The sequence below is a fragment of the Engraulis encrasicolus genome, chromosome 8, assembly GCF_034702125.1.
Source record: "Engraulis encrasicolus isolate BLACKSEA-1 chromosome 8, IST_EnEncr_1.0, whole genome shotgun sequence".
In the NCBI taxonomy this organism is placed as follows: Eukaryota; Metazoa; Chordata; class Actinopteri; order Clupeiformes; family Engraulidae; genus Engraulis; species Engraulis encrasicolus.
In genome coordinates this window covers 5,708,944-5,736,281 of record NC_085864.1, presented here as the reverse complement: position 1 = coordinate 5,736,281, position 27,338 = coordinate 5,708,944, and the positions used below count along the sequence as shown (strand labels likewise).

Sequence of the window (27,338 nt, the reverse complement as noted above, 5' to 3'; positions counted from 1 at the left end):
CATTAACCGGCTCTCTCAGAAGTTTCTGACTCTTGTGGTGCCAGAAGAGGGCTGTTTTCATGGAGACAGGCGCAGAGCTCTTTATCCGCCACAGCGCCCAAGACACACACGCACACGCACACACATGCACAGTAATGCACGCTACACGCAGACATACACTCTACTATTACTTTGACACCGCACACTTACACACGCAAACAGGCATGCACATTTAAACACATACACACACACACACACACACAGTCATATACCTATACAAGTGTGCACACATCAAATAGTATTAATAATAATAATACTTATAATAATAATAATAATAATAATAATAATAATAATAGTTCATAATAAGTGCTTAAACAGTCAGATTAAAAAAAACAAAATCGATAAAATATATTAACATGAACAGAACACTGATTAAAAAAAAACGGTTGTATGAAGAACAACAATAAACAAAGATTAAAAACAGTTGAACTAAGAAAAACAAGAAATAAAATAAATACATTTTTAGAGAGTGTTTTCGAGAGTTTTGAAGATTTTTTTTTGTAGGTCACAGCATATCAGGGCCACTGAAACATGTTATGGCTCGTTTCAAAGGTGAGAAGGTGAAACTTTAACCTCTTATTGTGTGAAAACTAGGACTGAATGATATCAGAAAAAAATTGATACTCAGCATGCAATACCTCGATAACGATATTTAGAAATATAGCTGAGTGTTTTTCTTGTGACACATTCGTCGGTCTGGGGGGGGGGGGCTTTGGTCATGGTGGGCTTCTTGCACATTTGTTGATATTCAGCTAGTGATTGGACTGCACAGAAATGTTTTACTTGTTAGCGATAAATAATTCATTTTCGCGATACGCATTTCGATAGCCCTAGTGAAAACCGTGCGTCTCTAAGTTCCGCCATTGCTGACCCAGGCTAAGCTAAACCAAAGGGAGTATTCACCAAAGTTGACACATTTTTTATGACTTTGTTCTCAAATCGTAATAACATGAACATTCTACATGGAGTGTTGCCAAGGTTCAGACAAATTGTTGAGAAGAGAAAAAGAGAACTTTTTATGCATAGACTGTCAGGGATTAAATAATAAAAGAATATGGATATTCGTGGTGGTTATGTGATTTTAGGGCACAATTGCCTAAAAAAACAGCAAAATTGCTCTCTGGTCTCTTTTGTCCTTCTGTTCGTCCGGGCCTTTGCCTTCGCCTTTGCACTGCTCCTCAGACCAACACCCCTGCCCTGCACAAACCCAACGACACAAAAGCCCCCTTAATATGAGAAATGTGTTTTCAATCAGCGGTGCTAAAACCACTTTAAAGTGCCTGGGAATACCCATGACAATCAGCAAAACGCTGCTGACCAGAGACTCTCCTTTTTTACTAGGGCACCGCTGGGTCAGGGCCCGGTCACGTAACACCTATAATACGCAAAGCTGTGGCCCTGGCCCAGAGGTCCTGTCCTGTCCTCTGTCGGCCCCTGAGGGGCCCTGTGTGCTGTGCTGTGCTGTACTGCACACTTGCCACGGAGCCGGCTGGTGTCTGTGTCCTCATCCATTTTTTCCTCGTCCTCCTCCTTCTTCTCCTCGTCCTCCTCCTCTTCCTCGGTTCGGACTCTCGGCGCTCTGACTCTCAGTGGACTGAACGGCTGCAAATGGACTGTGTTGGCCAAATGAAACAAGGCACGGAGGGAGAGAGAGGGTGACAGAGAGCAAGAGAGTGAAAGAGAGAGAATGATGGTAAAGGGGATAGGGAGGGATGTAAAAGAGAAGGAAAAAAACAAACAAGAAAAAAGAAGGAGAGGAAAAAATGATCACAGGGCCCTGATGGGTAAGAAGATGGAGGTCAGAGCTGTTCGAGAGGAGTTATTGGACCCCTATGAAGTCTTCTGCTCTGACAAGGGGAAAAAAACCCAGTCATCCATTTCCTGTATTTGTGGCGAGTCAAGAAAGCCAAGCATCTCCTCTGGCATGACCACATCACCCTAAAGAAAGGGAAGACACAAGGCGGGCAGAAAGAAAGACCGCGAGAGCAAAAGGTGGACAAAGAAAAAACGGCAGGCTATCCTATACAGTACATGTAGCTGTGGGAATCCACCTTGATTTGCCCTGCCTGCACCAGTATTGGGTTCTTTGCTTTAAAGTCTAACTAGACTGAAATGGCCTGGCAGGCAGGCATTTTTGTTTTGAAATTTTTGTGAGTGTGTGTGCGCATGTGTACATGCGTGCGTGCGTGCGTGCGTGTGTGTGACTCTCTGTTTCTGTTTCTGTTTGTATGTCTGTGTGTGTGTATGCGTATCTGTGTGTGTGGTGTGTGTGTGTGTGTGTGTGTGTGTGTGTGTGTGTGTGTGTGTGTGTGTGTGTGTGTGTGTGTGTGTGTGTGTGTGTGTGTGTGTGTGTGTGTGTGTGTGTGTGCGTGCGTGCGTGCGTGCGTGTGTGTGTGTGTGTGTGTGCAAGGGCGAGCTATAGCTGGGAGATGAATGGCTTCCTGGTGCAGTGCAGTGGGCCGTTATACGTGTCAGGGCCCCTGCTCATTATACCCTTGCAAGGCGCCTGCCGGCCCACAGCCGCCCACACGCTAACCTCAGCCGGACAGCCAGGTACTTGGAAGGGCCAGATGGAAAGCCAAGATAAAGGAGAAGAAGAAGAACGAGTGGAGGGAGGGAGAGAGGAGAGGAAGGAGGGGGAGAGACAGAGAGAGAGGAGGAGAAGGAGAGAGAGGGGAGTGAGATGGAAAGAGAAAAAAAAGACAGAGAGACATTGAATTGCAGGGGAGAGAGCCAGAGAGAGGGCTAAAGAAGCAAGAACGATGGAAATAGAGATGCAGACATGGAATTGGAGAGGAAGGAATCAGAAAGAAAGAGACAGAATGACGTTAAGAGTGATTCGGACAGACAGACAGAGGGAATTGGATAAGGACGGGGAAAGAGGGAGAGAGAATGCAGGGAATAGAGAGAGAGAGAGAGAGAGAGACAGAGAATATGCTGGGAATGAAGAAACACTAAGACCAAGAAGTAGGGGGAATTGGAGAGGGATGACTAGAACAAGAGATAGATGGAAAGAGAGAATGGGGGAGAGCCTTGACTGCGCCCCCTTTTGCCTTGCCCTGGGAGCAGCTCCTCAGGCCAAACACGGACAACAGCAGGGAGCCCCGGGAGACTCACACAAATAGCTCTTCTCTTCTCTTCTCTTCTCTTCTCTTCTCTTCTCTTCTCTTCTCTTCTCTTCTCTTCTCTTCTCTTCTCTTCTCTTCTCTTCTCTTCTCTTCTCTTCTCTTCTCTTCTCTTCTCTTCTCTTCTCTCCCCTTTCTCTCCTCTCCTCTCCTTTCCTCTGTGCTGTGGCACTCTGTGGCTTTTGGACAGCACTACTTGCTGTTCTCTTGTTATAGGCTTTGATTTTTGGCAGGCCTCATTCTGCAGTATACGTTTGTGTTTCACTCTCCAAGAGGGAGGGATGGAGTTGTTTTTTTTCTTCTCCTTCATTTTTGGCCATGCTCTGTATCACAGTTGAATTGAAAGTGATTTTTCTGTTTAAATCGGGCAAGAATGTTTGACTGCTGATATCTACATAAGATCTTAGAGCTGTCTCTTTCTGCCTCTTCAAATCTTTGAATCTTGAGAAGCATATTAGTAGCCACATTTTCCTTTATCTTTTCGCTTGGTAATATTTTAATAAAATACATCTACCCTTAGATTTAGGAACAAGCAATTTGGATTTTGTTTCATTGTCTGCACTGCCTTTTCATTGGTGTTTAGCTTAGCAGCTGTTTATCAGTCAAAAGCGTCTTTTCTTATTTGGCAACTTGTGAGGTTTTATTTGCCTAAGCAGAACTAATATTTATCTGTGGAGGGCCTAGACCCATACTCGCTCAGTCCGGTGTCATGTTTGGATGTGAGCACACAACTGCTCTCTGCTCTAACACTTTAGACAGACAGACTCCGGTTGGACCTCAAACACACTCTGACAAACACAAGTGGACACCCACCCACCCACACATACAAACAGACAGACACACACACTCAGACACGGAAAAGAAGTACACACACATACACAGACACTCACACACACACCTACTCAATCATCGTGACACCTCAGCGGGTATTTCTTTTTTGTTCTTCTTTTAAAACATGAAAAGATGTTTGTAGATAAGACGGATGAGGTTTTAATTGACATTTTTGCTCTAACACGTAGATGTCTGGTCTTTTCACCCTGACTTTAGCCTGATACTTCAGGCTTTTCCATGCAGTAGAACTCGATTGAAGCAAAATCAGGCTTTTGAATTTGCTACAGCTAATGAACTAAAACATACTACAGTATTACATTTTCAAGTACCAGGGAATGTGGATGTCCATCCATTTTCTATCATGTAAGCTTACATAGCAAAACTCCTGATTTTTTGTTGACACTGGTCGTCTCATTTGACCTGGTGAAGGACGTGCTATTGAGTCATTGGTACCCCCAGGTGCTTGCTTGGTTTGTTGGCACCAGAGCCGGCAGTTTTTAATGCTTAAAAAAGCTGACCACACCCCGAAACCCAAAATTCACCTCAGGTGGCGATGGTGATTGACCACACTGCGAAACAAGAGTCACCTCAGGTGGTGATGGTGTGGGCAGGAAGTGACCGCATCGCCAAGCAATATTTACCTCAGGTGGCGATGGTAGCCATTGAAGGGTTGTGGTGGGGGTGAGCGTGAGTGTTGAAGGGCATTTAAAACATTGTTTCCCTCACACTAACATGAAACACACACACGCGTGCACGCGTGCACGCACGCACGCACGCACGCACACACACACACACAAGACGTGGGCCATTCTACAAAATCGGTGCCTGTAATGTCCTGGTTAAACTATTCCTTAAATGATGATGCAAAATTAGCTTAACACATCGTTGCTCTTAAATTTTGGGGATTTTCTCCAAGTCACACATTCAAGAGGATGTTGCATCCCTTTTGCCATTCTGAAAGACATGGGAAGACCAAAAGTATGTCCTCAGATCTGGTCAATATTTTTGACAATACCTTCACTGAAGCCAAGAGTGGTCACTCTCGGTACTCAGTCCTGTTACCTAAATTATGTCTCTGTTTTTTTTTGTTGATTTTTAAAAAACATTTATTTTGGTAAATCACAACAATGTGCAAATTGACCCTGCAGTGATGGCATAACTTTCACATTGCTACATTTCATGTTTTTGACTAATTAATGGTAAAAACTCCTGTTACTTGAAATTCATATTATGAAATTCTCACTTCTGTTACCAAGTTCATTTTATTAACAGTTCGTTCCTGTTACTAAAACATTTACTCAGGTATGCTCACTTTGGGGAAATGAACAAGTTATCTAAAGAAAATGACCATCATTTCTTTAAAATAAAAGACATTACTGTACAGGATGAAAGCAGAGGCAATGATTCATCTTCCTTTCAAAATTCTTCTGTAAATGTCCCATGTATTTTGGTAACAGTGGACAATACTGTAAGAAGTTTTGTAAAAAAGAAAAAAAACATCAGCTTTAAGATGGCCCCATACCTTTTACAAATAGGTAAATGTGTGTGATATTACATCCAGTGTTTTAAAATGCAAAAAAGACTTTGGACTTTGGACAAATTTTGACATGGAAAAGGCACCCATTTCATTGAATGGCCTAATTACTGCTGCATTGAAAACAGTTAAGAGGCAAGTGAGTGTGAGTGTGAGTGTTAGTGTGTGTGTGTGTGTGTGTGTGTGTGTGTGTGTGTGTGCACACGCGTATGTGCGTGTGCGTGTGTTTAGGCATATGTGTTGATGGGTAGGCTGTATGTAAGCTAGTTTGCATTCAAAGTACCAAAAGAAGGGTGGCGCGCGGGGGTGGGCGTGCGGGCGGGCATTGAAGGGCATGTAAAACATTGTCCCTCTGCCGGGCCTTCAGGGCCGTCTGGGCTACTCAGGCACGGCCTACACTAGACTCGGCCTACCCAAGGCACCGCAGCCGGGAGGGAAGGAAGGAGTGCAGTGGCCTGGTGGACGCGGTTAATCTGTCACCACCGGCTAGCGCCGCCATTTGCTGCCTGACTCCACACCGAGGTCCTTTGATCAGAACAATCAACATGCCACACCACAAACACTCACATACGTACACATATAGACATAGATGTCAACACACACACACACACACACACACACACACACACACACACACACACACACACACACACACACACACACACACACACACACACGCACACGCACTGCTGCTGCTGCTGCATTGTAAATAGTCAAGAGGGACAGAAGTGTGTGCATGTGTGTGTAAGGGGGTGTGTGTGTATGTGTTCAGGCTTTCGTACAGACGCATTATCTCGAGCAGAGCAAATAAGGAGACGTGATAATGGCCAGAGGCGAACGGCAGGCACCCGCCCTTATCAGCCCCGACTGGCTGCCTCCACTCCTCTCAACTCCGCTCTACCCCCCCGAACCCCCTCCCCTTCTCTTTTTCTGACCAACCCACACACACTTATGCTCCCCTTAATGTACCAAGCGGGCGACTGGACACGCCGTGCCGAGCAGGTAAATGGACCTGCACTGCCCTACAGGGCCCCACCCCTGGCCCCTGTTACGGCTGCCTCTACTGCCCACAGGGCCTACATGACTTTACATGCTGTAAACGCCAGCACACTGACCAGGGAGGTCACTTGAGATTTTATTGTTTTGTAATACCACCACTCTGACTTCCTTAAAGCGACAATGAGCTATTTCTGGAAATAAGCTCATTTTATACCTCCTCTGACCTTTCTCCTTATATCTCCTTTGACCCTTCTCCTGTATTCCTAGCCATTCGTTTTGTCTGATGATATCATCTGGTTCCAAAAAGTTAGCAATTAATTAATCTTATGGGACCAGCTAACTGCATGAATGACACTGTCATTATGATCATGTATTGTTACTATTATAAGACTTTAGGGAAGTAATAAAACATGAACAAATGTCACCTTCAATCAAAGCGTCGAAAAGCAAAATCCTTGTGAAAGCGAAAAGACAGAGAATGTGTGCACATCTGCAGTTCAGATGCTGGACCAAACAGAACAAGAAACTATTAAATTCCAAGTTTAATGGCACAGCATTTTGGACGCTTAGTTCTCCACCACAGTGTAATGTTGTGAAGGCACACACACAAATGTATAAACCTACGACTCAGGGCCTCCGCACACCGGCTCTGTCAAAGTGCGGAGCACAACATTTGATTCGACTGTTTTCAAAAACCCTGCACACCGGATGTTGGCTGCCTGTTATGATCAAGTTCTATTTTGTCAGAGCCACCCTGCTCTGCTATGATGAAATTTTCCATTTTTTGTGATGGCATGTCTGCGGGGGTAACCGACATTATGGTATCCAATAGTGCGGTCGGAACGGCAGAGAACCTTACAGTTCACTGAGTGCAACACAGAAGGCCCAGAAGTCCCCTAACAGTCCTGGCATCACCCTCTAGCCCTCTCCGCCACCCCTCACCTCCTTCCTCAGCAGCCAGATCCAAATCGGCTGCCGCCGCCGCCGCGCGATAACGACAACATGCTCCGAGCGCTTTGAACACCTCACCTCAGTGGCATGACGGGTCTGGTTCCAAAGAGAGTCGAGTCGGAAGTGCTCCTCCCGGTGTCATCATTTTATCAGCCCGGAGATCACTCAGCAGCAACAACAAGGTTTGAGGAGGCAGAAAGAAACGCGAAGCGAGGGAGGCCAGATAAGGCGCGAGAGTCACACCACGCCTGGCCAAAAACAAAAGCATCAGACACCCACCTGAACGCGATGTTTCACCTCGATAAAGTTCTGTGGATGCTCGGTTGAGGGTGGAGGGTGAGGTGGGGATCATATCACCTGGCTTGCACTTCAGGTATGGCATTCATGCCTCTGCTGTTGGCATATCAGCATGCCACTGAGTAGAATGAATGTGAGACAGTAACTAGATGTGTGTGCGTGTGCGTGTGCGCGTGCGCGTGCATGTGTGTGTGCTGGAGACGGTATGAGGAGTCAGCTTGGAGAGCTTTATCTCTACTTAAGATATCCCTCAACACGCACACACAGAAATGCACACACACAAACGCGCACACGCACACGCACACATTCAGACAGATACACATTCAGACACCCATCCTCTCTGTCTCTGTCTCTGTCTCTGTCTCTGTCTCTGTCTCTCTCTCTCTCTCTCTCTCTCTCTCTCTCTCTCTCTCTCTCTCTCTCTCTCTCTCTCTCTGTCCGTCACACACACACACACACACACACACACACACACACACACACACACACACACACACACACACACACACACACACACACACACACACTCTCACACACACAGAAGTTATACCCCTTTCTCTCCCCTCCTCTTGCCCTTCGCTGGGTAAGAGAATCCCCCTGGAATGTGCTTGGGGTGCTGCCATTAGCTGTCATTGCTGGGCTAGTTTGGTGGGAAATGCAGTGAGATGTCCGGCCACAGATAAAAAGAGTGGACACACACACACACACACACACACACACACACACACACACACACACACACACACACACACACACACACACACACACACACACACACACACACACACACACACACACACACACACACACACACACACACACACACACACACACACACACACACAGTACCAGACCAGAAGGAATGCTGGTCTGGCTTTTTTGGTTTGGTGCCTGTTTGGTGCCATGTTTCTGTCCATGCGGAACCCATCGCACACACACACACACACACACACACACACACACACACACACACACACACACACACACACACACACACACACACACACACACACACACACACACACGCACGCACGCACGCGCGCACGCGCGCGCATGCACGCACTCACACATGTATGTATAACATGTACGTACACCTATCGTCATTCTTGGCTTAGTTGGAAACTGATAATAAACACCTTGCTGTTAATCTTTCACCTCTTTCACCTCTCTCTCTCTCTCTCTCTCTCTCTCTCTCTCTCTCTCTCTCTCTCTCTCTCTCTCTCTCTCTCTCTCTCTCTCTCTCTCTCTCTCTCTCTCTCTGCATGTCTGGCATACTTGGGGAGATTTCTATCTTTCTGTAGTGTTTGCTGTCCTTTGTGGAGCAGAGCTCGGCCTTCACTAACAAAAAAAGCCCTCTAATTGTCAAGCCACAAACACACACACACAGAGGGGCTGTTGAAGAGCACAAGATTTAAGCCCAGACTGAGTGCTCTTGCCCATCAGCACCCTGTTTGCCATTGGCTTGGCCTTGGCTGCTTTTTGGGGAGGGGTTGGGTTAGGGGGGTAAAAGGATTGTTGGTTTAGAAGCTGTCAGAAGAATCTGTCAGAGAGCGAGACTTGATTCATGCCCTAAGCATCTGCACTTTAACCTGACCTTGGATATTCTCTTTTTCTTTGTGTGTGTCTCTCTCTCTCTGGCCCATCCATCTGTACCTGTGTGTATGCGTGTGTGCACGTGTAAGTGCTTGCGTGTGTGTGTGATGGATGGGGATAAGGAGAAAAAAGAATAGACTAGAAAAAGACTAAAAGAATAGAAAGAGAAGAGCAAAAGAGAGATGTGTAGGGGGTGGGGGGAGGGAGGTGCTTTATTCTCTGCCTCTATCTGACCCGTCCATCTGTACCTGTGTGGATCAGTATCTCATGTGGCTGTCTGCCTTTCTGTCCTCATGACAGTGCACTTTTGGTACTTTTTCAACCCTGTGATTTAGTAATGCCAATGATTTACTGGTTGGTACTGTCAACAGCTGGTTTTGTCTGGGATTTTTGCATTAAATTGTTTTGTGTTGCATGCTTGCACAGGGTCGTGGATATACCTTGTTGTATATGCTTGGGTGATTTAATCTATTTTATTATAAATGTATAAATGTCATAAATGTACGTTTACCTGTCTTACTCTGGTGCAGAGTGTGTGTGCATGTGTGTGTGTGTGTGTGTGATTGGTTGTCTGTGTGTAACATCTACTCACCTCTGCATACACGTTTACTTTACCAGCGTATGCCTGTCTCCCGTTAGTTGCTGTATGCACATGTGTGGATGTGCACATGCCAAGTGTATCCTGGTGAATGTAAATTATTATTTACCCCCCTAAGCTACACCAATATTTACCTGTGTGTATTCCCCTACCTCTCCTCCCATCAGTTGCAGGACATCCTGTCATGTGCTTCAGCCATGTCAGCCATGGATGTGTGTGTGTATGTGTGTTGTCATGTGTATTCTGTTTGTATACTTTTTTGTTTTGTTTTCAAATACCCAGCTGCGCGCACAGACGGGAATCCCAAAATGTTAAGGACTCCACATGTTTTGACCCCTTTTGCTGGTGTAGTTTTGTTGTTACTGGTAAAAGTAAAAGAGTAAAAACGTTTCAAACACCGACAGGTTAGGGTTAAGGATTGTTTTGGTTTGGGCACAGTTTACCATTCTTTAGCTATTGTTAAGGGTAATTTGAATGGAAGGGCCCCACAAAGATATTAAGGTTGGGTTGTATGTATGTACAGTATGTATATGGGTGGGAGACGTGACGCCTTGTTTTTTCGTAACATTGGTGAAAAACCTACAAAACTGTTATTTTTCCTTTAAAAAACAAATGTCAATGAAAGAAGATGTGGTACATTATGTTTCATATCAGTCTTAGATGAGAAGAAACATTTTTGTTAAGATTTATGTAAAGGTTTATATGTCAAATATCCTGCGGTGTGACTGTAACATTAATGAAACCTGGAATATAACATATATATAAATTAACCAACAACATTTTGAATAATGTATGAAGCATTTGGCATGATTGCATAAATATTAACTTTATATTAAGACATGTGAATGTGAAAAAAACTCAAGACAGTAATATTAACTACAAGTTCAATTTCGTAACACAAATTGCGTCCTGTGGGGTGACATGTATGTCAATGTTTGTGAATGGGCAGCTGCAAGGCCAACTACAAGGGTCTGAAAGACTGGCTCCTAACCAGTCAGTACCTCAGTTATTGGAGAGTGCTGTGGAAGTTTAAGGTGACTCTTAACCTCTTAATATGTCTTCATATTGCAATCTTTCTGTCACGCAATGCTTAGGTTCATTTTATGGTGTCCTGTGGTGTGACTGGTCTTATAGAAGGAAAAAAAGTTTTTTTATAAATGAAAACGCATATTAAGATTAAACACAATATCATTATCAAGTTAGCATGAGCTCAGATGTCAGTCATGTATACAAAAGAAAATGAAAAATGAAAATGGCCATAATGCAGTGAATTCCCTGTGGTGTGACTCTATTTTCCTGCGGTGTGACATGCCTATGCAATGTGTTGATGCGGGACACATTTTCCCAAAAATGGCAAAAATAAGGTGAAATTCCACAGACCACTAAGTGCTTTATTTATTTATTTATTTATTTTTTTTTTCTCCAATTTTTCTCCATCATTTTTTTTCAGGAATTTGAAAAACTTTTTTTATTTTTTTGCGTTACGCCCTTAAACGTCAACCACCCATGTATGTATGTATGTATAGAGTGCGTGTGTGTGTGTACTGTATGCATTCTCTTCTGTGTCTGCTCGTCTGCTCACCTGTGTCCCCTCTCCTCTACCTGTGCTCTCAGGTGCAGGACATCTGCTTCAGCCACGACAGCCGCTGGGTGGTGATCAGCACGCTGCGCGGCACCTCACACGTCTTCCCCATCAACCCATACGGCGGCGCGCCCTGCGCCCGCACCCACATGTCCCCGCGCGTGGTCAACCGCATGAGCCGCTTCCAGAAGAGCGCCGGCCTGGAGGAGATCGAGCAGGAGCTGAGCAGCAAGCAGGCGGGCGGACGCTGCAGCCCCATCCCCGGCCTGTCCAGCAGCCCGTCTGGCTCACCGCTGCATGGTGAGAGACAGATACACAGACACAGACACACACACACACACACACACACACACACACACACACACACACACACACACACACACACACACACACACACCACACACACACACACACACACACACACACACACACACACACACACACACACACACACACACACACACACACACACACACACACACTGATGCTGAAGCCCCATCCCCGGTCTGTCTAGTAGCCCCTCTAGGTTCCCACTGCATGGTTAGAGGCGCACTATAGCACCATAAATACACACATGCACGCACACATGCGTGGCCCTGCTGTAGACCTGCTGTAGACCTATCCCCGGCCTTTCCATCAGCCCTGGGTCTCTGAGAGAGAGAGAGAGAGAGAGAGAGAGAGAGAGAGAGAGAGAGAGAAAGAGAGAGATGCTCACACACACACACACATTGCAGCCCCATCCCAAACTCTTCAGCAGACCGTCTGGCTCTCTTTTACATGGTGAGAGATACACATGACGCTGACTCTCTCTCTCTCTCTCTCTCTCTCTCTCTCTCTCTCTCTCTCTCTTACACACACACGCATACACAAACGGTTCCATACCTTGCGTGTCCAGCATCCCCTCAGGGTCCCCTCTGCAGTGTCACTCACATGCATGTACAAAAACACACACACTCAACTTCATCTCCAGCTTGTCCAATTGGGCCCCTGGGTCACAGCTGGACAGTGAAGCTCTCACACACTCACACACCCAACCTCATCCCTTGCATGTCCAGCATGTCCAAACTCTCCCTGTGGTTACTCTGTACACGTGCACGCAAACAGACGCAAACACTTCAACACACACACACACACACACACACACACACACACACACACACACACACACACACACACACACACACACACACACACACACACACACACGCACGCGCACACGCACACGCACACGCACACGCACACACACACATACACACACTGGACACGTTCATCCAGCCAGCCAGCCAGTCAGCCAGGGTTTTCATAGTGCATTCTGGGCCAGTGTGTCACCTCCAGCTGTGTGACTAAGCAACATATTCAGAGGGGTGACACGTGGGACTTTGGCCACTCATCGGTTAATTTAGTTGTCACCTGAGCAGACCTTGTGCTTCGACCATGAACCCATGGTGTGTTCCAGCACAGCGTGATGTTTGTCAAACTTTTTTTCCCTCCCCTTGCTGCGAACATTCTCTCCTGGACGTGTATGACAAACACCCACACCATCCACCCCCGCACACATGCACACACAAACTCTACTGGCTGACACACATACACTGCATCACTTTTTCTCTCTGTGCGTTCCTTTCTCTCTCTCTCGCTCATTTTCCCTCCTTTTCATGGCCTGTTTTTTTTTTTTGTTCTCTCTCTTTGAGGTAATAAAATAGACAAAAGAGCCAATAGGGGAAAGAGAAATGGGGGGAGAGACAGAGAGAGGCTGGAGTGGTTTTGGATATTCATTCATGCCCATCGACCGTCAGGGGAGCCATTACTCTCTGTAACCCAGAGGTGTCTTGTCTTCGGGATTAAAGTCAAGTCTCTCCTATGCCATGTACTGTATCCTCTTCTCTGTGGACTTGGGGATTTCACTAATCAGCCAACCAGTACCAGAACTTATTTGACTTCTAACTTATTGTTTGGTTGGTTGTTTGTCTGTTAAAAAAAGACACATCTGCTCAGCAAAAAATATGCCGTAGGTGCAATGAAAAAGATTTGGGAGATGTAGAAAGAATAACATGAACACAAGTTAAATATGCATGAAAGGTGCATACAATACAATGCTGTCTGTGTGAGTGTGGGAGTGGGATTTTTGTTTACTGGAATAGTGAGGCGATCAGATTCCTGTCTTTGACTGTGTGTGTATGTGCGTGCGTTCGTGCGTGCGTGCGTGCTTGTTTGTCTGTGCGTGGGAGAGTATGTGTGAGTGAGTGTGTGCGCGCGCGTGTGCGTGTGTGTGTGTGTGTGTGTGTGTGTGTGTGTGTGTGTGTGTGTGTGTGTGTGTGTGTGTGTGTGTGTGTGTGTGTGTGTGTCTGTGTCTGTGTCTGTGTCTGTGCGTGGTAGAGTACGTGTGAGTGAGTATACTCTGTGCGTGTGTGTATGTGTGCATGTGTGTGTGTGCGTGTGTGTGTGTGTGTGTGTGTGTGCTGGGCTGTACCGGGTAGTGTGTGTGTGTGTGTGTGTGTGTGTGTGTGTGTGTGTGTGTGTGTGTGTGTGTGTGGCTGCGCTGTTGGTGTGCGTGTGCGTGCGTGTGTGCTGTGCTATCGGTCTTTGTGAGGCTTTGCCCCCAGCCAGACCTCTGTCCTGGCCCTGGCTTAAATATCAATTACTGCCATCAGCCGCCATGTACAAACTACAGGTGACCTCATCATGCAAGAATGTGTTCCCGGCTTTCTCCTTTCCTCTCCCTCTTTATTTCTCTCTCTTTCTCTCTGTCTCTCTCTCTCTCTCTCTCTGTCTCTCTCGCTCGCTCGCATGCTTCTTTTCAGTATTTTATCTGTCCTATCCTTTTTTCTATCTCTTTTCTCCGGTCTCACACTCATTTTCTCTCACTTTTCCCTTTCTGTACTTTTATTTCCTCTCTCTCTCTCTCTCTCTCTCTCTCTCTCTCTCTCTCTCTCTCTCTCTCTCTCTGCTGCCGTGAAAAGTCGTTCCGAGGGGGCCGGTGATAAATCAGGCGCAGCTTTTCAAAAGGCCGCTTTAAAGTCCCACCTGTCGACAATTAGTCCTCCCGACAGTTCCTGTCTGTGGCTGCGGGACATTAGAGGGGGAAGCTCCGCTCTGCTCTAGTCCACGAGAAGGTGACGCTGGACGTTACCCAAACGCACTCAGGGGCAGGGGAGACAAGAAAAGAGAGAGAGTGGGAGAGAGAGGGATGTAGCACCGAGGGAATGAAGGGAGTGAGGAGAGGTTAAAGGAGGGGGGGTGTATAGTGTGTAGATGGGGTGGGATATGGGAGGGGCTTGGGGGATGGGACAGTGAGAGAAATGGAGAGAGAGAGGGATGGTAAGGATGTTAGGGTGAAGAGTGGATGGAGGGAGGAATGAAGGGAGGAAGGAAAAGAGAGGAGGGATGGGGTGGGGAGAGTGGATGCTATCCAAATGCACTCAGAGACAGGGGAGAGTGAAAGGGATGTGGGACTCAAGGGCTGTGAGAGTGAGAGTGGTAGAGAGAGGGATGGAGGTAAGGGTGGATGGAGGGATACAAAGGCAGGGAAGGGAACAGAAAAAAGGAAATGGCAGGTGTGCAGTGTTGGGAGGTGAGAGGATGTTACCGGGGAACCCAAACTTGGGCACGTGGAAGAGGGATGGAGAGGGGAGCAGGGCTTCCCAAACTTAACCATGACAAGGCCCCCCATATATCGCTAGATCCCCGCCAAGGCCCCCCTCCATAGGCCGTGCCACACTATCTTTTTCTGTGCATCCACTTTCACAACTCGATGGAATTAGTGCACTCCTACAAGTTCTACAGAAAACAAAACATTTAAACATTTTTTAGAAGAATATGATAACGCAGTCACAGAAGGCAGCACATGGACATTAGGGTAGGGCTCCCATAGGCCTGCGGTAGTCCAGGTGTGTAAGACAGTGCCCCACTGGAATCATTTTGCTTATTTTTGTTTATTTATGTTTACTTAAGGTATTTGATTTATTCAATTGTTTATTTTGTTTTGCTATACTTTTCCTGCCAACCTACTGTGGCCCCTAGCGTCCCCCACGGCCCCCAGGGGTCCCCGGCCGCCACTTTGAAAACCACTGGAATAGAGGGCAAAGGGAGGGTGGCTAAGCCAGGGCAGTGGATAGAAGGAGAGGGAGGCATAGAGAAGGAGGAGGAAGGAAAGAGGAGAAGAGAAGAGAAGAGAAGAGAAGAGAAGGGGTGTGGGGTTGAGAGAACTTGTGAAAAGCTTAAAAAAGTGATGGAGGCCGATAAAAGGAAGAGCTGGGATGTCCTCCATAATTCTGTCGGCCGCTCCGCCTCTCTGCTCACAGTGGACCGCAGGCCGCTGCCAAGAGAACGCACAGCGTAGGGAGGGTCTGGCTTTTGCATTCACAGGAGAGACACGCAGTGTGAGTGTGGAGAGAGAGAGAGAGAGAGAGAGAGAGAGAGAGAGAGAGAGAGAGAGAGAGAGAGAGAGAGAGAGAGAGAGAGAGAGAGAGAGAGAGAGAGAGAGAGAGAGAGAGAGAGAGAGAGAGAGAGAGAGAGAGAGAAAGCGCTTTGTAGCTTCTTTTCTCTCTTTTTTTGTCTGTGGTTATAGTATATGTGTATGTTAACCTGCATGTTTGTGAGTGGTTAAATGTGTTTCAGACGAGAGAGATGGTTGATTCCTTCTTTTCTGGCTCATTCCCTGTGTGTGTGCGTGTGAGAGCGTGTGCGCGTGTGAGGCCCCCTGTTGCACTGCTCCGCTGAGGGCCCTGGGCCACAGACCAGTCAGTCACGTCCTGCTAGACACATTTAGCCCTTTTACTGGGCAGAGGCCGCACAGCACACAGGAAACCACCCTGGCTGACACTCTTACACACACACCCACACACACACACACCCACCCACACACACACACACACTACACACACGCACACACACACACACAAACCCAGACTAGGCCAATTTGTCACCAGCACATTGTTTTGCTAAATATCATCTATGCACGCATACACAATTGCTCACCCATACACTGCCTGGTCTTTATACAAGCTGAACAGTAATCTTGTTTGCCTCCATTTATCACATCCTATGCAAACACTCTCTGTTACTGGTATATTTACTCTTTTCTGCCTTTTCATAATGTCATAATGATTTGCTTTACACACCTCCTAATGTGTTTGTAGGTACATGTCAGTCATTGTAACAGACCACTTCAGAGATTGGGTCGGGCATTTTTTAACAGGTTGTGTGTGGGTGGTGAGAAGTAAGCAGCTTATTCTAACCTCGTCTGAAAGCCACGTGAGGAGACATTTTGTATTGTGTCCCGTTAGATGCCGACAGAAGATGTAGATCCATGCAGGAGATGCGAAAACAACAAAAACAAAGTGAAAGAAAAGCGACAGGGAGGGAAAAAAACAACAAAAACAATCTGAAAACACCTCCTTTGCTACGTGGTGTGGTGATTTATGTTTGTCTTCCTGTGACAAGTCGTCTCCGTGGGTGTGAGCATGCACGACACGAAACCCAAGCAGAGGGGATCTGAAGGGCTTTGGGCACAATAGCCACAACATCGGCCCCTTCGACTGTCGCCCGTGACAGTGGCGTTGATTTGGGGGAAGGAAACTGTGATGGAAAACGTACACATCCTTCAAAAGATAGCAGCTCCAGACTGCTCCCCACCCCGTAAAAATAGAATCGACAATTGGAGTGTTTTGGCCTGCCCGACTGTTTTGAATGGCAACATTGTCTTTTTCTATTTTTAAAGCCGAGATACAATACGTTAAAAAAGCATTATTGATATTTCCGGGTGAAAAAAAAAACAAAGAATAAAAGAGCAAACAAACAAGCAGGGAGCTTTTAGAAAGTGGTCAATGTTGCGACGCCCATACTCCTTTCATACAGCATTTCAGATATCCTAAAACACCATCTGTGTTCATAGGTTGGTACTTTCACATAGACTTGTTTTTTTTGTTGTTGCGTAGTATCGATTTCATTCGCCGTCCTCTCTTTTTGTGTTCTTTGAATGAAACGTATCTTATAAAGGAAGTGTGTGGTGGACTCCATTGTTTTGGTAGCTGTGTTTTGCAAGCGGTTCGGTCGTAGCCCTGACCATGGGGACAAGAATCTGTTGCCATAAATCTCTGTGGCCGGGCCCGGGATCTGTGCTGTCGCTCGGCCTCTCATTCGCTCGGTCTCTCATTCGCTCGGCCTCTCGGTCGGTGGTGCTGTCAGATGCTATTCCATAGACGAAGAATGTCTGGACTGTGGTGCTGCTGTCACCAGTTTTTGCCACTCTGTCTTAAAAAAACCCTCTATGAGGTTGCTGGAAGATAATACAGTACAGCAAAGGAATAGGGGAAAAAGCAGACAATAAAAAAATATTTCGCATTGTGTGTTTTTTTATTTTTTATTCTGTCCTCAGGATTTTTGCAAAAACCCAAAACAAACACCACAACCTCCCCCGGTGCTGTGTGCTACCATGTGGTGTGCTCTTGGGGTCAGGCAGTGAAATGTCAAACGGTAGAGATTATTGCATTAGTCAGTGTTCACTGTCTGCGTGCGTTAGAAGGATTTTTATACTCTTTTTTATATTCTTTTTTTTTTTCTTCCGTCTTGCCCTACGTTGAAATCACTGGTGGTCTGGATGGGGTCATCTGGCCTTTAGCATGATTTTCAAGTGGATTTGGAGTGAAACGTGGAGAAGGAATGAAGGAAAAAAAGAAGAAAAGAAACAGTCAGGAATGAAAAGTAAGGGGAAAAAAATCGTGCAACGGTGGAAACTGTTAATTCACTGTTGATAAAGGGATACTTCCTCTGCGCCGTTAGAAGTCAACACACAGCTTGTTTGGGTTTCATGCTCTGTTTTTATCTGCCAGAAACGCCCTTTTTGCTTCCTTTTTTCATTCATTCTTTTATTGCTTGTTCCCCCCCTCCCAGACCTTGTCATTCATCATTCTGCAGCAACAGCAACACAACAGGAGTCAGTCATTCAGGCTGCCCTCTGTACACACTGTACAAACTGTACACACACACACTGTACATGCACACACACACACACACACACACACACACACACACACACACACACACACACACACACACACACACACACACACACACACACACACACACACACACACACACACACACAGACACACACACCCCCGCGCGCGCACACACACCGCACCACAAGCATCATGCAAGACACCAGTGTCCTCTCTCATCTCATCCTAACGCCCTCGGACACTTTTAGGCTTATCACCATGCTTGTTATAGGTCCCACACACATAAACACACTCGTACACACATGTGCACGTACAATCTCTCACACTGTCTCACGAATACAGTCATACCCACTTGCATGTAAACATTCATGCCCACGTATACACAAACACTGGAAACACACACACACACACACACACATTTAGTTCCAGAGACACGTGTTTGCACACCTCTTAACAGGGGCTGTCCTGAGACCATGGAGATCCTGTCTTGAGTGAGTCATGCTCTGTGGATTGCGGCTGGTTATTTCTGGGTTTTATATTTTCCATTTGACACGTGAGAATTTAGAGCCCCCGCTTGTTTGTCTAATTGCAGGCTTTGCTGACTCAGGCCGTGTATTTCCGTGTACATCACGCCTTCTGTTGTGTCGAACGTGTGTGTGTGTGTGTGTGTGTGTGTGTGTGTGTGTGTGTGTGTGTGTGTGTGTGTGTGTGTGTGTGTGTGTGTGTGTGTGTGTGTGTGTGTGTGCGTGTGCATGTGCGTGTGTAAGGAAGGCCTTCTGATGACTGTTATACATCTATAAATCTCACTACAGTAGAGATGGACTATGGCAGAGCGCTGGCTTGTGCACTTGAGGTTTGTGTGCGTGTATGTGTGTGTGTGTGTGTGTGTGTGTGTTTGTTGTGTGCTGAGATGAGCTGATTTAGATCAGCAAAAGGCAGACAGGCCCAGAAAGCCAACATACCCCCTCCCCCCCTCTCTCTGCTCCTGTAATCTCGGCCTGCATCCTCTGCCCCTCTCTCTCTCTCTCTCTCTCTCTCTCTCTCTCTCTCTCTCTCTCTCTCTCTCTCTCTCTCTCTCTCTCTCTCTCTCTCCCTCCTTCTCTCTCTCTCTCCTGCTCTCTCTCTCTAATGCTCTCTCTCTCTAATGCTCTTCTGTCTTTCTTCTTCTCTATCTTTCCTCTTTTTTGCTAAACAAACACTTCTCGTGCCTGTCTGTAGCTCTGTGATGTAGCGGTGCTCGTCCACTGCTGTTCCAAGAGATAAAGCTCAACTGCTCTTTTTGCGTAAACAACGTCAGGACTCTCAGCAGAGCAGAGGTACCTCAGCAAGGCCTACCACACGTTTTTTTTTTCTCTACCTCTTTTTTCTTTTTCCTTTTTGAACATTTGAACAGTGCTGTGTGTCCCAGACACCGGCCCTTTGACTTCCACTGTCCGCTGACACATGCACATGACCGACGTGCACAACACACACGCACACATATGCACGCACACAAGCATGCTCACACACATGCACACTATACACACTAGACTACACGCATTACACACACACACACACATTACACACACACACACACACACACACACACACACACACACACACACACACACACACACACACACACACACACACACACACACACACACACACACACACACACACACACACACAGACACACACACACACACACACACACACGCACACAAATACAGTCTGATACAGTCTGTGAAGCACACATTCCAGGCTCTTGTCGGTCGCCCTTTGTGCTCTACCTCTTTTGGGAGAGGCAGAGTGGATTGGCAGTACCCAAATTAGCCTCTGTGTGGCACTGTGCTCTCACCTTCTCCCCTCTGTTTGGCTCCAAGGGCAGTTTGGCCAGGCCATCCCCTCTGCTGCTCCTGCTTCTTCCCCTGCTGCTGCAGCTGCTCTTGTTGCTTGAGCACCTAGCCCCTCTCTCTCTCTCTCTCTCTCTCTCTCTCTCTCTCTCTCTCTCTCTCTCTCTCTCTCTCTCTCTCTCTCTCTCTCCACCTCCAAGCAGAAAGAGGAAGAGAACTCATAAGCCTGGAACCGTGTCACAAAATCTTTTTTTGTTTTACTGGGCCACTTTTTTGGTACTCTCTTGATATGAATCTAATCCAAGAGAGAGAGAGAGAGGGGAAGGGAGAGAGAGAGAGAGAGAAACTGCTATGTAATTTGGAGAGAGTTTTATGAATGGCTTTCTCCAGAGGCTGAAAAACATTGGCTTTCCCCTGTGGCTAGCGCTTTAAAGAGGCAGCGTTACGGCTGCCTTACGACAAGGGGAAAATAACAAACACTTCTCTCCACCGACCTTTTGTTGCACTGAATATTTCAAAGGAGTGTAACAAGATCTTCTTTTTTTCCCCTTATTGTTTTAGAATGATGTTGACATGTCTTGAATATTTGGTGCTGCTAGAATGGACGATGTCCCTCATGCGCGATGACACTTTTTATTCACTTTCATTTAGCATCATTAATTATATATGTTTTTTCCCTCATAGTCATGTTTACATAAATATACCTGAAATGTTTGTATCCTCAGAGAGCTCCCTCTGCTTCATTCTCCTCTTAGTGTCGTGTAGATTTTTCACCGTCATCACCCCCCTCTGTTTAACTTCATCCGAACGCCCTACTCGCTCTACTGCTGTGGCCGACAATATAATGTCATGTTATTCCAATGAAAATAAGATGAAAATTTGTTCCAGTGTGTTTGAACAAAGTTGAGTTTTGTCCTCCCCAAGTTGCCATAGCTGCCTGCCTCTCTGTCTCTGTTTATTGGATTAGGTAACACGGCGGTGGAAATAGAAGCCGCCTCATATTCCCCCCTCCAAAGCATATTTCTCAAATCACACATTTACAATTACAAGCCAATGAGATGTTGTTCCTAATGTCGCATATGAATATCTTACAAGATGGTACACAATTTTTAAAATATATATTCATACATATATATATATATATATGAATATATATTTATATTTATTTTTACAAATATATTCCACCTCACACAATATCATTGTTGTATTATTTTGTCGGATATTTTGTGTCCTTTTTTCCCCCTGACGGATATTTTAGAAGCGGTGCATGGTCAATGGAATTTCACTGTCTGTGGTTCAGATTTGTATCTCTTGTTTTAGCATTATGGAAATAACCTTGACCACCGCCCGTGCAGATAGTTAATGCAGGGAATTAATATTGCTTATGTTGTGGGCAGGGAGGTCGTAAATGGATAACGACACTTTGTTTGAATAGAGGACTATTTATGGCATATATGATTAATTCTAAGCACAGATGATGTATCTAAATCCTTTCGATACGGTATTACTTATGAATATTCATACAGCAATGTTTATTTTGTTTAAGGGGGAAACACGGTTATTATCACAGATATTTTTAGTTGTCTCACTGTGGGGAGTATTTGTTTTGTTTGTTTTTTCTTTCAAGCTTATCTATGATGTTGTCCTCCCCTCTTGCCATTCCTCCTTATCCTGCTCTCATGTGAAAAAAAGGAAGCAAGAAAAAAAAAAGAGAAAGAAATGGTGCGGTGTCTTATTATCAGTGGGCGCGTGAGCCGGGGCAGAAATATGTCGTCTTTTCCCACCATGAGGAAATGCGTTTTTGACACTTCTCATGACCTGAGTCAGTGCACTGTTCCCCAGCCAAGCGTTCTCACCAATGCAGCGCAGAGCAGAGTCCACAGAGAACCCTGGATACTCTCCACTGCACTCTTAGTACTCTGCGCACTGTTGGAGACACAACACAGCTTTTTTAGTTCTTGTTAAAATAACTACATATGTATCTATATATACCGTGTTTGTGTGGGTGTGTATGTGGTCATACATAGACTAACTGTGTAGACACAGAGTCAGAAATGTGCATGTATATTCATTTTAAGAACATGTAAAACATTGGGGATGTGAGATTTTCCTGTGTAAAACTGTATAGAACAGTGGACAATTTAAAAAATTTCCTGTTGACAATTTTGACATCTGAATATTTTGATCTTCAATTCCATATACCCTGTATTGTTATGTTGTAGAATCCTTTTTTTCTTGACAAGTTCTAAACCACGTTCACTGTTATTCAATATCCATAAAATACATGGCAGCCGTAATGTGATCTATAATACAGTGCAAGCTAGACTTTTTTTATTCGTTTTTATTAAGGGCTCAGGATGTCTTAGTTACGGCTTTGTTTAGGTTTGGCATCAGGAGGGGGGTGGGTGAATGCAGAGGCTAGCTCCTCCACAGCCCCAGCCCCAGCTCCAGTGTAAAGATATAGTGGTCGGATATGTTTGGAAATGTTATATTAATACGAGAGGAGAAGCGAAAACAGAGTTGTCTGTTTTCGATCAGATCCGCAGCGTGTGTAAAAATGTCTTTCATTTAGATCTGAGGAGATTCCCCAGCCCCTGAGGTTGCTACCAGTTATTTCAGTTCACCGCCATTGTTATTGGATGTTAATCATAAGCCTGAGGAAAATGACTTGCGCCGAGGGTAATGTTTAAGTTGGATACCAGATATTTTAATTACACAAACGAGCTTCAAAATACTGCTCTGTCCAAAGGGAGCTTGAGTTACCGTCTTGGTGAGTGTCTGGAACTAGAATAGAGCCCTTGTTCACCTACATGTTTGATGTGTTTAAAAGAATTTGAGGACAAGCGGTTTATCCAGTGGTGTCATTAATTAAAGCATATTTTGTCCTGACATATTTTTTTCCCCCTCTGAATTATTTTTTAAATGTATGACTGCATTGCACAAAGGAAAGTTTTAATTTGTAATTTCACTGTAGATTTTCATTGGTAGCATAAAACGTCTGGTCTGGTTATTTCTATACAGATGCATAGAAGCAATTTCTTTCCCCAATTTTCTTTCCTTTTTACTCTGAAGGTTGGAGATGTGAAAATGGATCCTACTTACTCTATACTATTCTATATAAATCTGTATACATTATACTTATAACACATTCTGCAGTGAAGTTTGGGAACCTAATTGGCTTTAAAATCATAATTTATATTTCCAACTAATGTTTATTTGTGTTCCTTTGCTTGGAAGTCGTTCTCAGCTGATGCTCTCACATTTCTTGGTCACGGTCCTGGCCGTGTTATAGGTTATTTGCTTTACACTCGCCAGCTCTCATCACCTGCACCCCCCCAACCCGTCCTCTGTCAATCCCTTCCTTCTCTCTCTCTCTCTCTCTCTCTCTCTCTCTCTCTCTCTCTCTCTCTCTCTCTCTCTCTCTCTCTCTCTCTCTCTCTCTCTCTCTCTCTCACCCCGTGTCCCATCGAGGCCTTTGCTTGCCTGTGTGAGTGTGACATGAGAGGGCGAATGGCCTAATTGAGCAGGAGATACGATCAGTCTTGGATGTTGGTTCTGCATGCAGCCACCACAACACCATAGGGTGTGTGCGCGCCTGTGTGTGTGTGTGTGTGTGTGTGTGTGTGTGTGTGTGTGTGTGTGTGTGTGAGTGTGAGAGAGAGAGAGAGAGAGAGAGAGAGATAGTCTGTGTGTTTTTGTGAGAGAGTGCGTCTGTCTGTGTGTGTATGGTATGTGAAGTGTGTGTCTCTGAGTGTGAGTGTGTGTGTGTGTCTTGTCATGCTGTGGCCCTGAGCGTTTTGCAGGCCCCTGCTGTGGGGCTGTGTGTGTGTGTGTGTGTGTGTGTGTGTGTGTGTGTGTGTGTGTGTGTGTGTGTGTGTGTGTGTGTGTGTGTGTGTGTGTGTGTGTGTGTGTGTGTGCGTGCGTGCGTGCGTGCGTGCGTGCGTGCGTGCGTGCGTGCGTGCGTGCGTGCGTGCGTGCGTGCGTGCGTGCGTGCGTGCGTGCGTGCGTGCGTGCGTGCGTGCGTGCGTGCGTGTGTGTTGTGTGTGGACTGGAGGGAGACATCCGTAATGGCTTGGCCTGGCGGCGTGCGTTGGCGACTGCGAGAGGCCGTCGTGGCCCCCACTTACCCCTTTAAGTAAATTGACATTATCAAATTACTGCGTCCTGATCAGAGCCACATGCTGTAGGCCCATTGATTATGTCTCTGGACGCATTCCTCTCCGTCCCACTCAAGACGCAGCTACAGCCTTTGCCACTATTCCATTCTCCCCCCTTGCATCTCTCTTTCTCTTCCTCTGTCTCTGTCCGTCTGTCTTTTCATTTGTCCTTTCCTGTCTGCGTTTGCATTACCGCCTGTGTGCATTTCTTTTATTGCCTCCCATCACTGACCCTGATCAGTGAAATGTGTTCTCTGCATCTCTCTTTGTTATTGCATCTCACTTTTGCTTTATTTGTACCCCCTTCCCCCCTTCCACCAGACGTGTTGTTGTGGTCATTTCCTCATTGCTTTCTCTTGCCTTGTGTTCATCTCTGTTCTCTCTTCTTTCGTGTTTTGTCTCCTCCTATTGCGCTCCTCCTCTTCCTCCTGTTCTTCCTTCATGTCTTTGTATCTCTCTCTCCGTCTCTGTACCTTTCTCACCCTCCCCATCCCCGCAAAAGTGTGTCTGTGTGTGTGTGTATGTGTGTGTACGTCCCTCCCCTCTTCCCTTGCCCCATGCGCTCTCGCGATGTTGGCCCTCCCCAGCCTAGCCTAGCCCAGCCCAGCCCAGCACAGCGCACATATGGTTTTTGTATCCGTGTCATTCGATCCACAGACGAAGGTAGATTCCCACTGTCACCCCAGCCACACGTCTGATTTGTAGTAAATACCGACGCGCTGTAAACTATCGGCTTAGATTTCAGAACTTTTTTTTTTGCTTCCAGGAAAAGGGCAGTCTGACGGCGGCCCCGGCAGCGTCCGAAATAAATCGTTCGTCGTGGGGTGTCGACGCACTTCATAAAAAGCCTTTTCGTCGCAATCACTCTCTACGAGAAACACGCCGACATGAGCGACGTGGGCTCAGTGCTCACGCACACAACAAAATGTCTCAGCAACAAGTCACACAGAGGTCTTCGCTAGAACTTTGCATGACACATACACACACACACATGCAGTCAAACACACAACAACACAGACTTACACTAGCACAAAATGTGCAAACGCATTCTTACACAGTCTCTCGTTTTCTCTCTGCCAGCCAGTCTCACACTCGCAGTTCTTTGGTAGGACTCAGATGCATACACAACCATGCAGACACATACGTACACAAGTACAAAGTGAGCAAACACATGCTTGCACTCTCTGTTTCACTGAAACACGCACACTCTTACTCTCTCTCTCTCTCTCTCTCTCTCTCTCTCTCTCTCTCTCTCTCTCTCTCTCTCTCTCTCTCTCTCTCTCTCTCTCTCTCTCCTCTCCCTCTCTCTCTCTCTCTCTCTCCTCTCTCTCTCTCTCCTCTCCCTCTCTTTCTCTCTCTCTCTCTCTCTCTCTCTCTCTCTCTCTCTCTCTCTCTCTCTCTCTCTCTCTCTCTCTCTCTCTCTCTCTCTCTCTCTCTCTCTTAAAAGCATTCCTCATCCTGTTGCGAGGAAGGCTGGTGTGTGGCATGCTGCCATGTTCACATAGGCAGCTGTAGCTGGGCCGACCCCATCACAGAGCCTCACTCAGCCTGAACAGCAAAGCCAACACAGCCACACAGTCATCAGGGCCCCGTTGACAACTTTTGCTGGGCCCCTGGACTAAAAGCCAATACTGTATTGATAATGTAATGAGAATCCCCCCAACACCCTCTTCCTGGGCCCGGGACAACTGGACCCCTTTGTCCCACCCATGTACCTCAGGCAGGTAGGCAGGCAGCAAATCCCATAGCAGGTTACTTAGCCTTATCTGCCTACGCAACTGAATCCTCTTTTCTGATTGGCTGATGGGGTTGCAACTAATTCACTATAACCTGTCAGGCGTCAAACGTGCGACTAAGTTAGGCGAACTGCCGTTACTAATTCTACACTGCAGGTTGCTATGGCCAAAAGCCAGTCGTTAATTCTATCGCATTTGGTTGTCAAGCCAAGATCCAGTCAGTCAGTTCTATAGCATTTCGCTGTCAAGTCTGTCGCCCTAAAAGTTCTACTACATGCATCTGATAGAGGCACGCCTGATTACGTGCGCACTAAATTATTCTGCAGTTGGCATAATTCATAGGTTGCAAATTTACAGATAGGCCCAGCAATAGATGACAAAAATACCTTGTACCGAAATTCTAAGCATCTGCCTCGCCATCAATTGTATCGAAACGAGTCACCTCGTCATCTGCTCCACTCCCATGGTTTTTAAAATGTAGGCTATTTCCCGCTGCCTTCCCTTTGTTATTGATCTGAAAACATCCTTTTTTTAAAATTAGGCTACTCTCCTCTTGTGGGGAAGGAACACGTGTGAAAGGGGAAAGGGGAGAGTTAGACTATTAAAAATGACCCTAGCATGGGGAATCTCTCTCTCTTTCTCTCTCTCTGTCTCCTACGCACAAAGTTGACAGGTAGCCTGTGATGATCAGCAGGGGGAAATAGAGGCGTGATGCGAAATGTGTCGATTCAGCATGTATATGCTTTGCAAGTTTTTGTTTTTAAAATTCCATCCCGCCGTGGTATATGGGCAAAGGAAAATTAAATAATCACAGCGTCCGCAGGCTACCAAATGAAGATTCTAGGCGCGTCAAGTTGGACGCCCGCACAGCAACATTCTATCTTCATAGAACATGGTTCCTACAACTTTACAGACAATAATAGATTAAAAAAGTACCCCACCATAATGGCAGATAAGCGGGATAATGGCCTTCGAGGTCGACCGGTTATAGAAATTAATGACTTGGCGGAGGCAACTTTATCTCCGCGCTGTGCACGTCGCCAAAGTTTGGAGCCGCCGGCTCGCCATTAATTTCGTATAACCGGTCACCTCGTCGGCCGTT

General features: G+C 46.1%; 1 protein-coding gene across 2 annotated transcripts in view; it reads left to right on the top strand.

The window, feature by feature from the left end:
• bcas3 (BCAS3 microtubule associated cell migration factor) overlaps window positions 1-27,338 on the top strand; it is a 423,177-nt gene that overhangs the window by 82,153 nt on the left and 313,686 nt on the right. For both annotated transcript variants that reach the window (XM_063204868.1, XM_063204867.1), the window contains exon 15: window positions 11,582-11,849. In XM_063204868.1, the coding sequence (XP_063060938.1) occupies window positions 11,582-11,849 (268 nt within the window). The remainder of the gene's footprint in view (window positions 1-11,581; window positions 11,850-27,338) is intronic.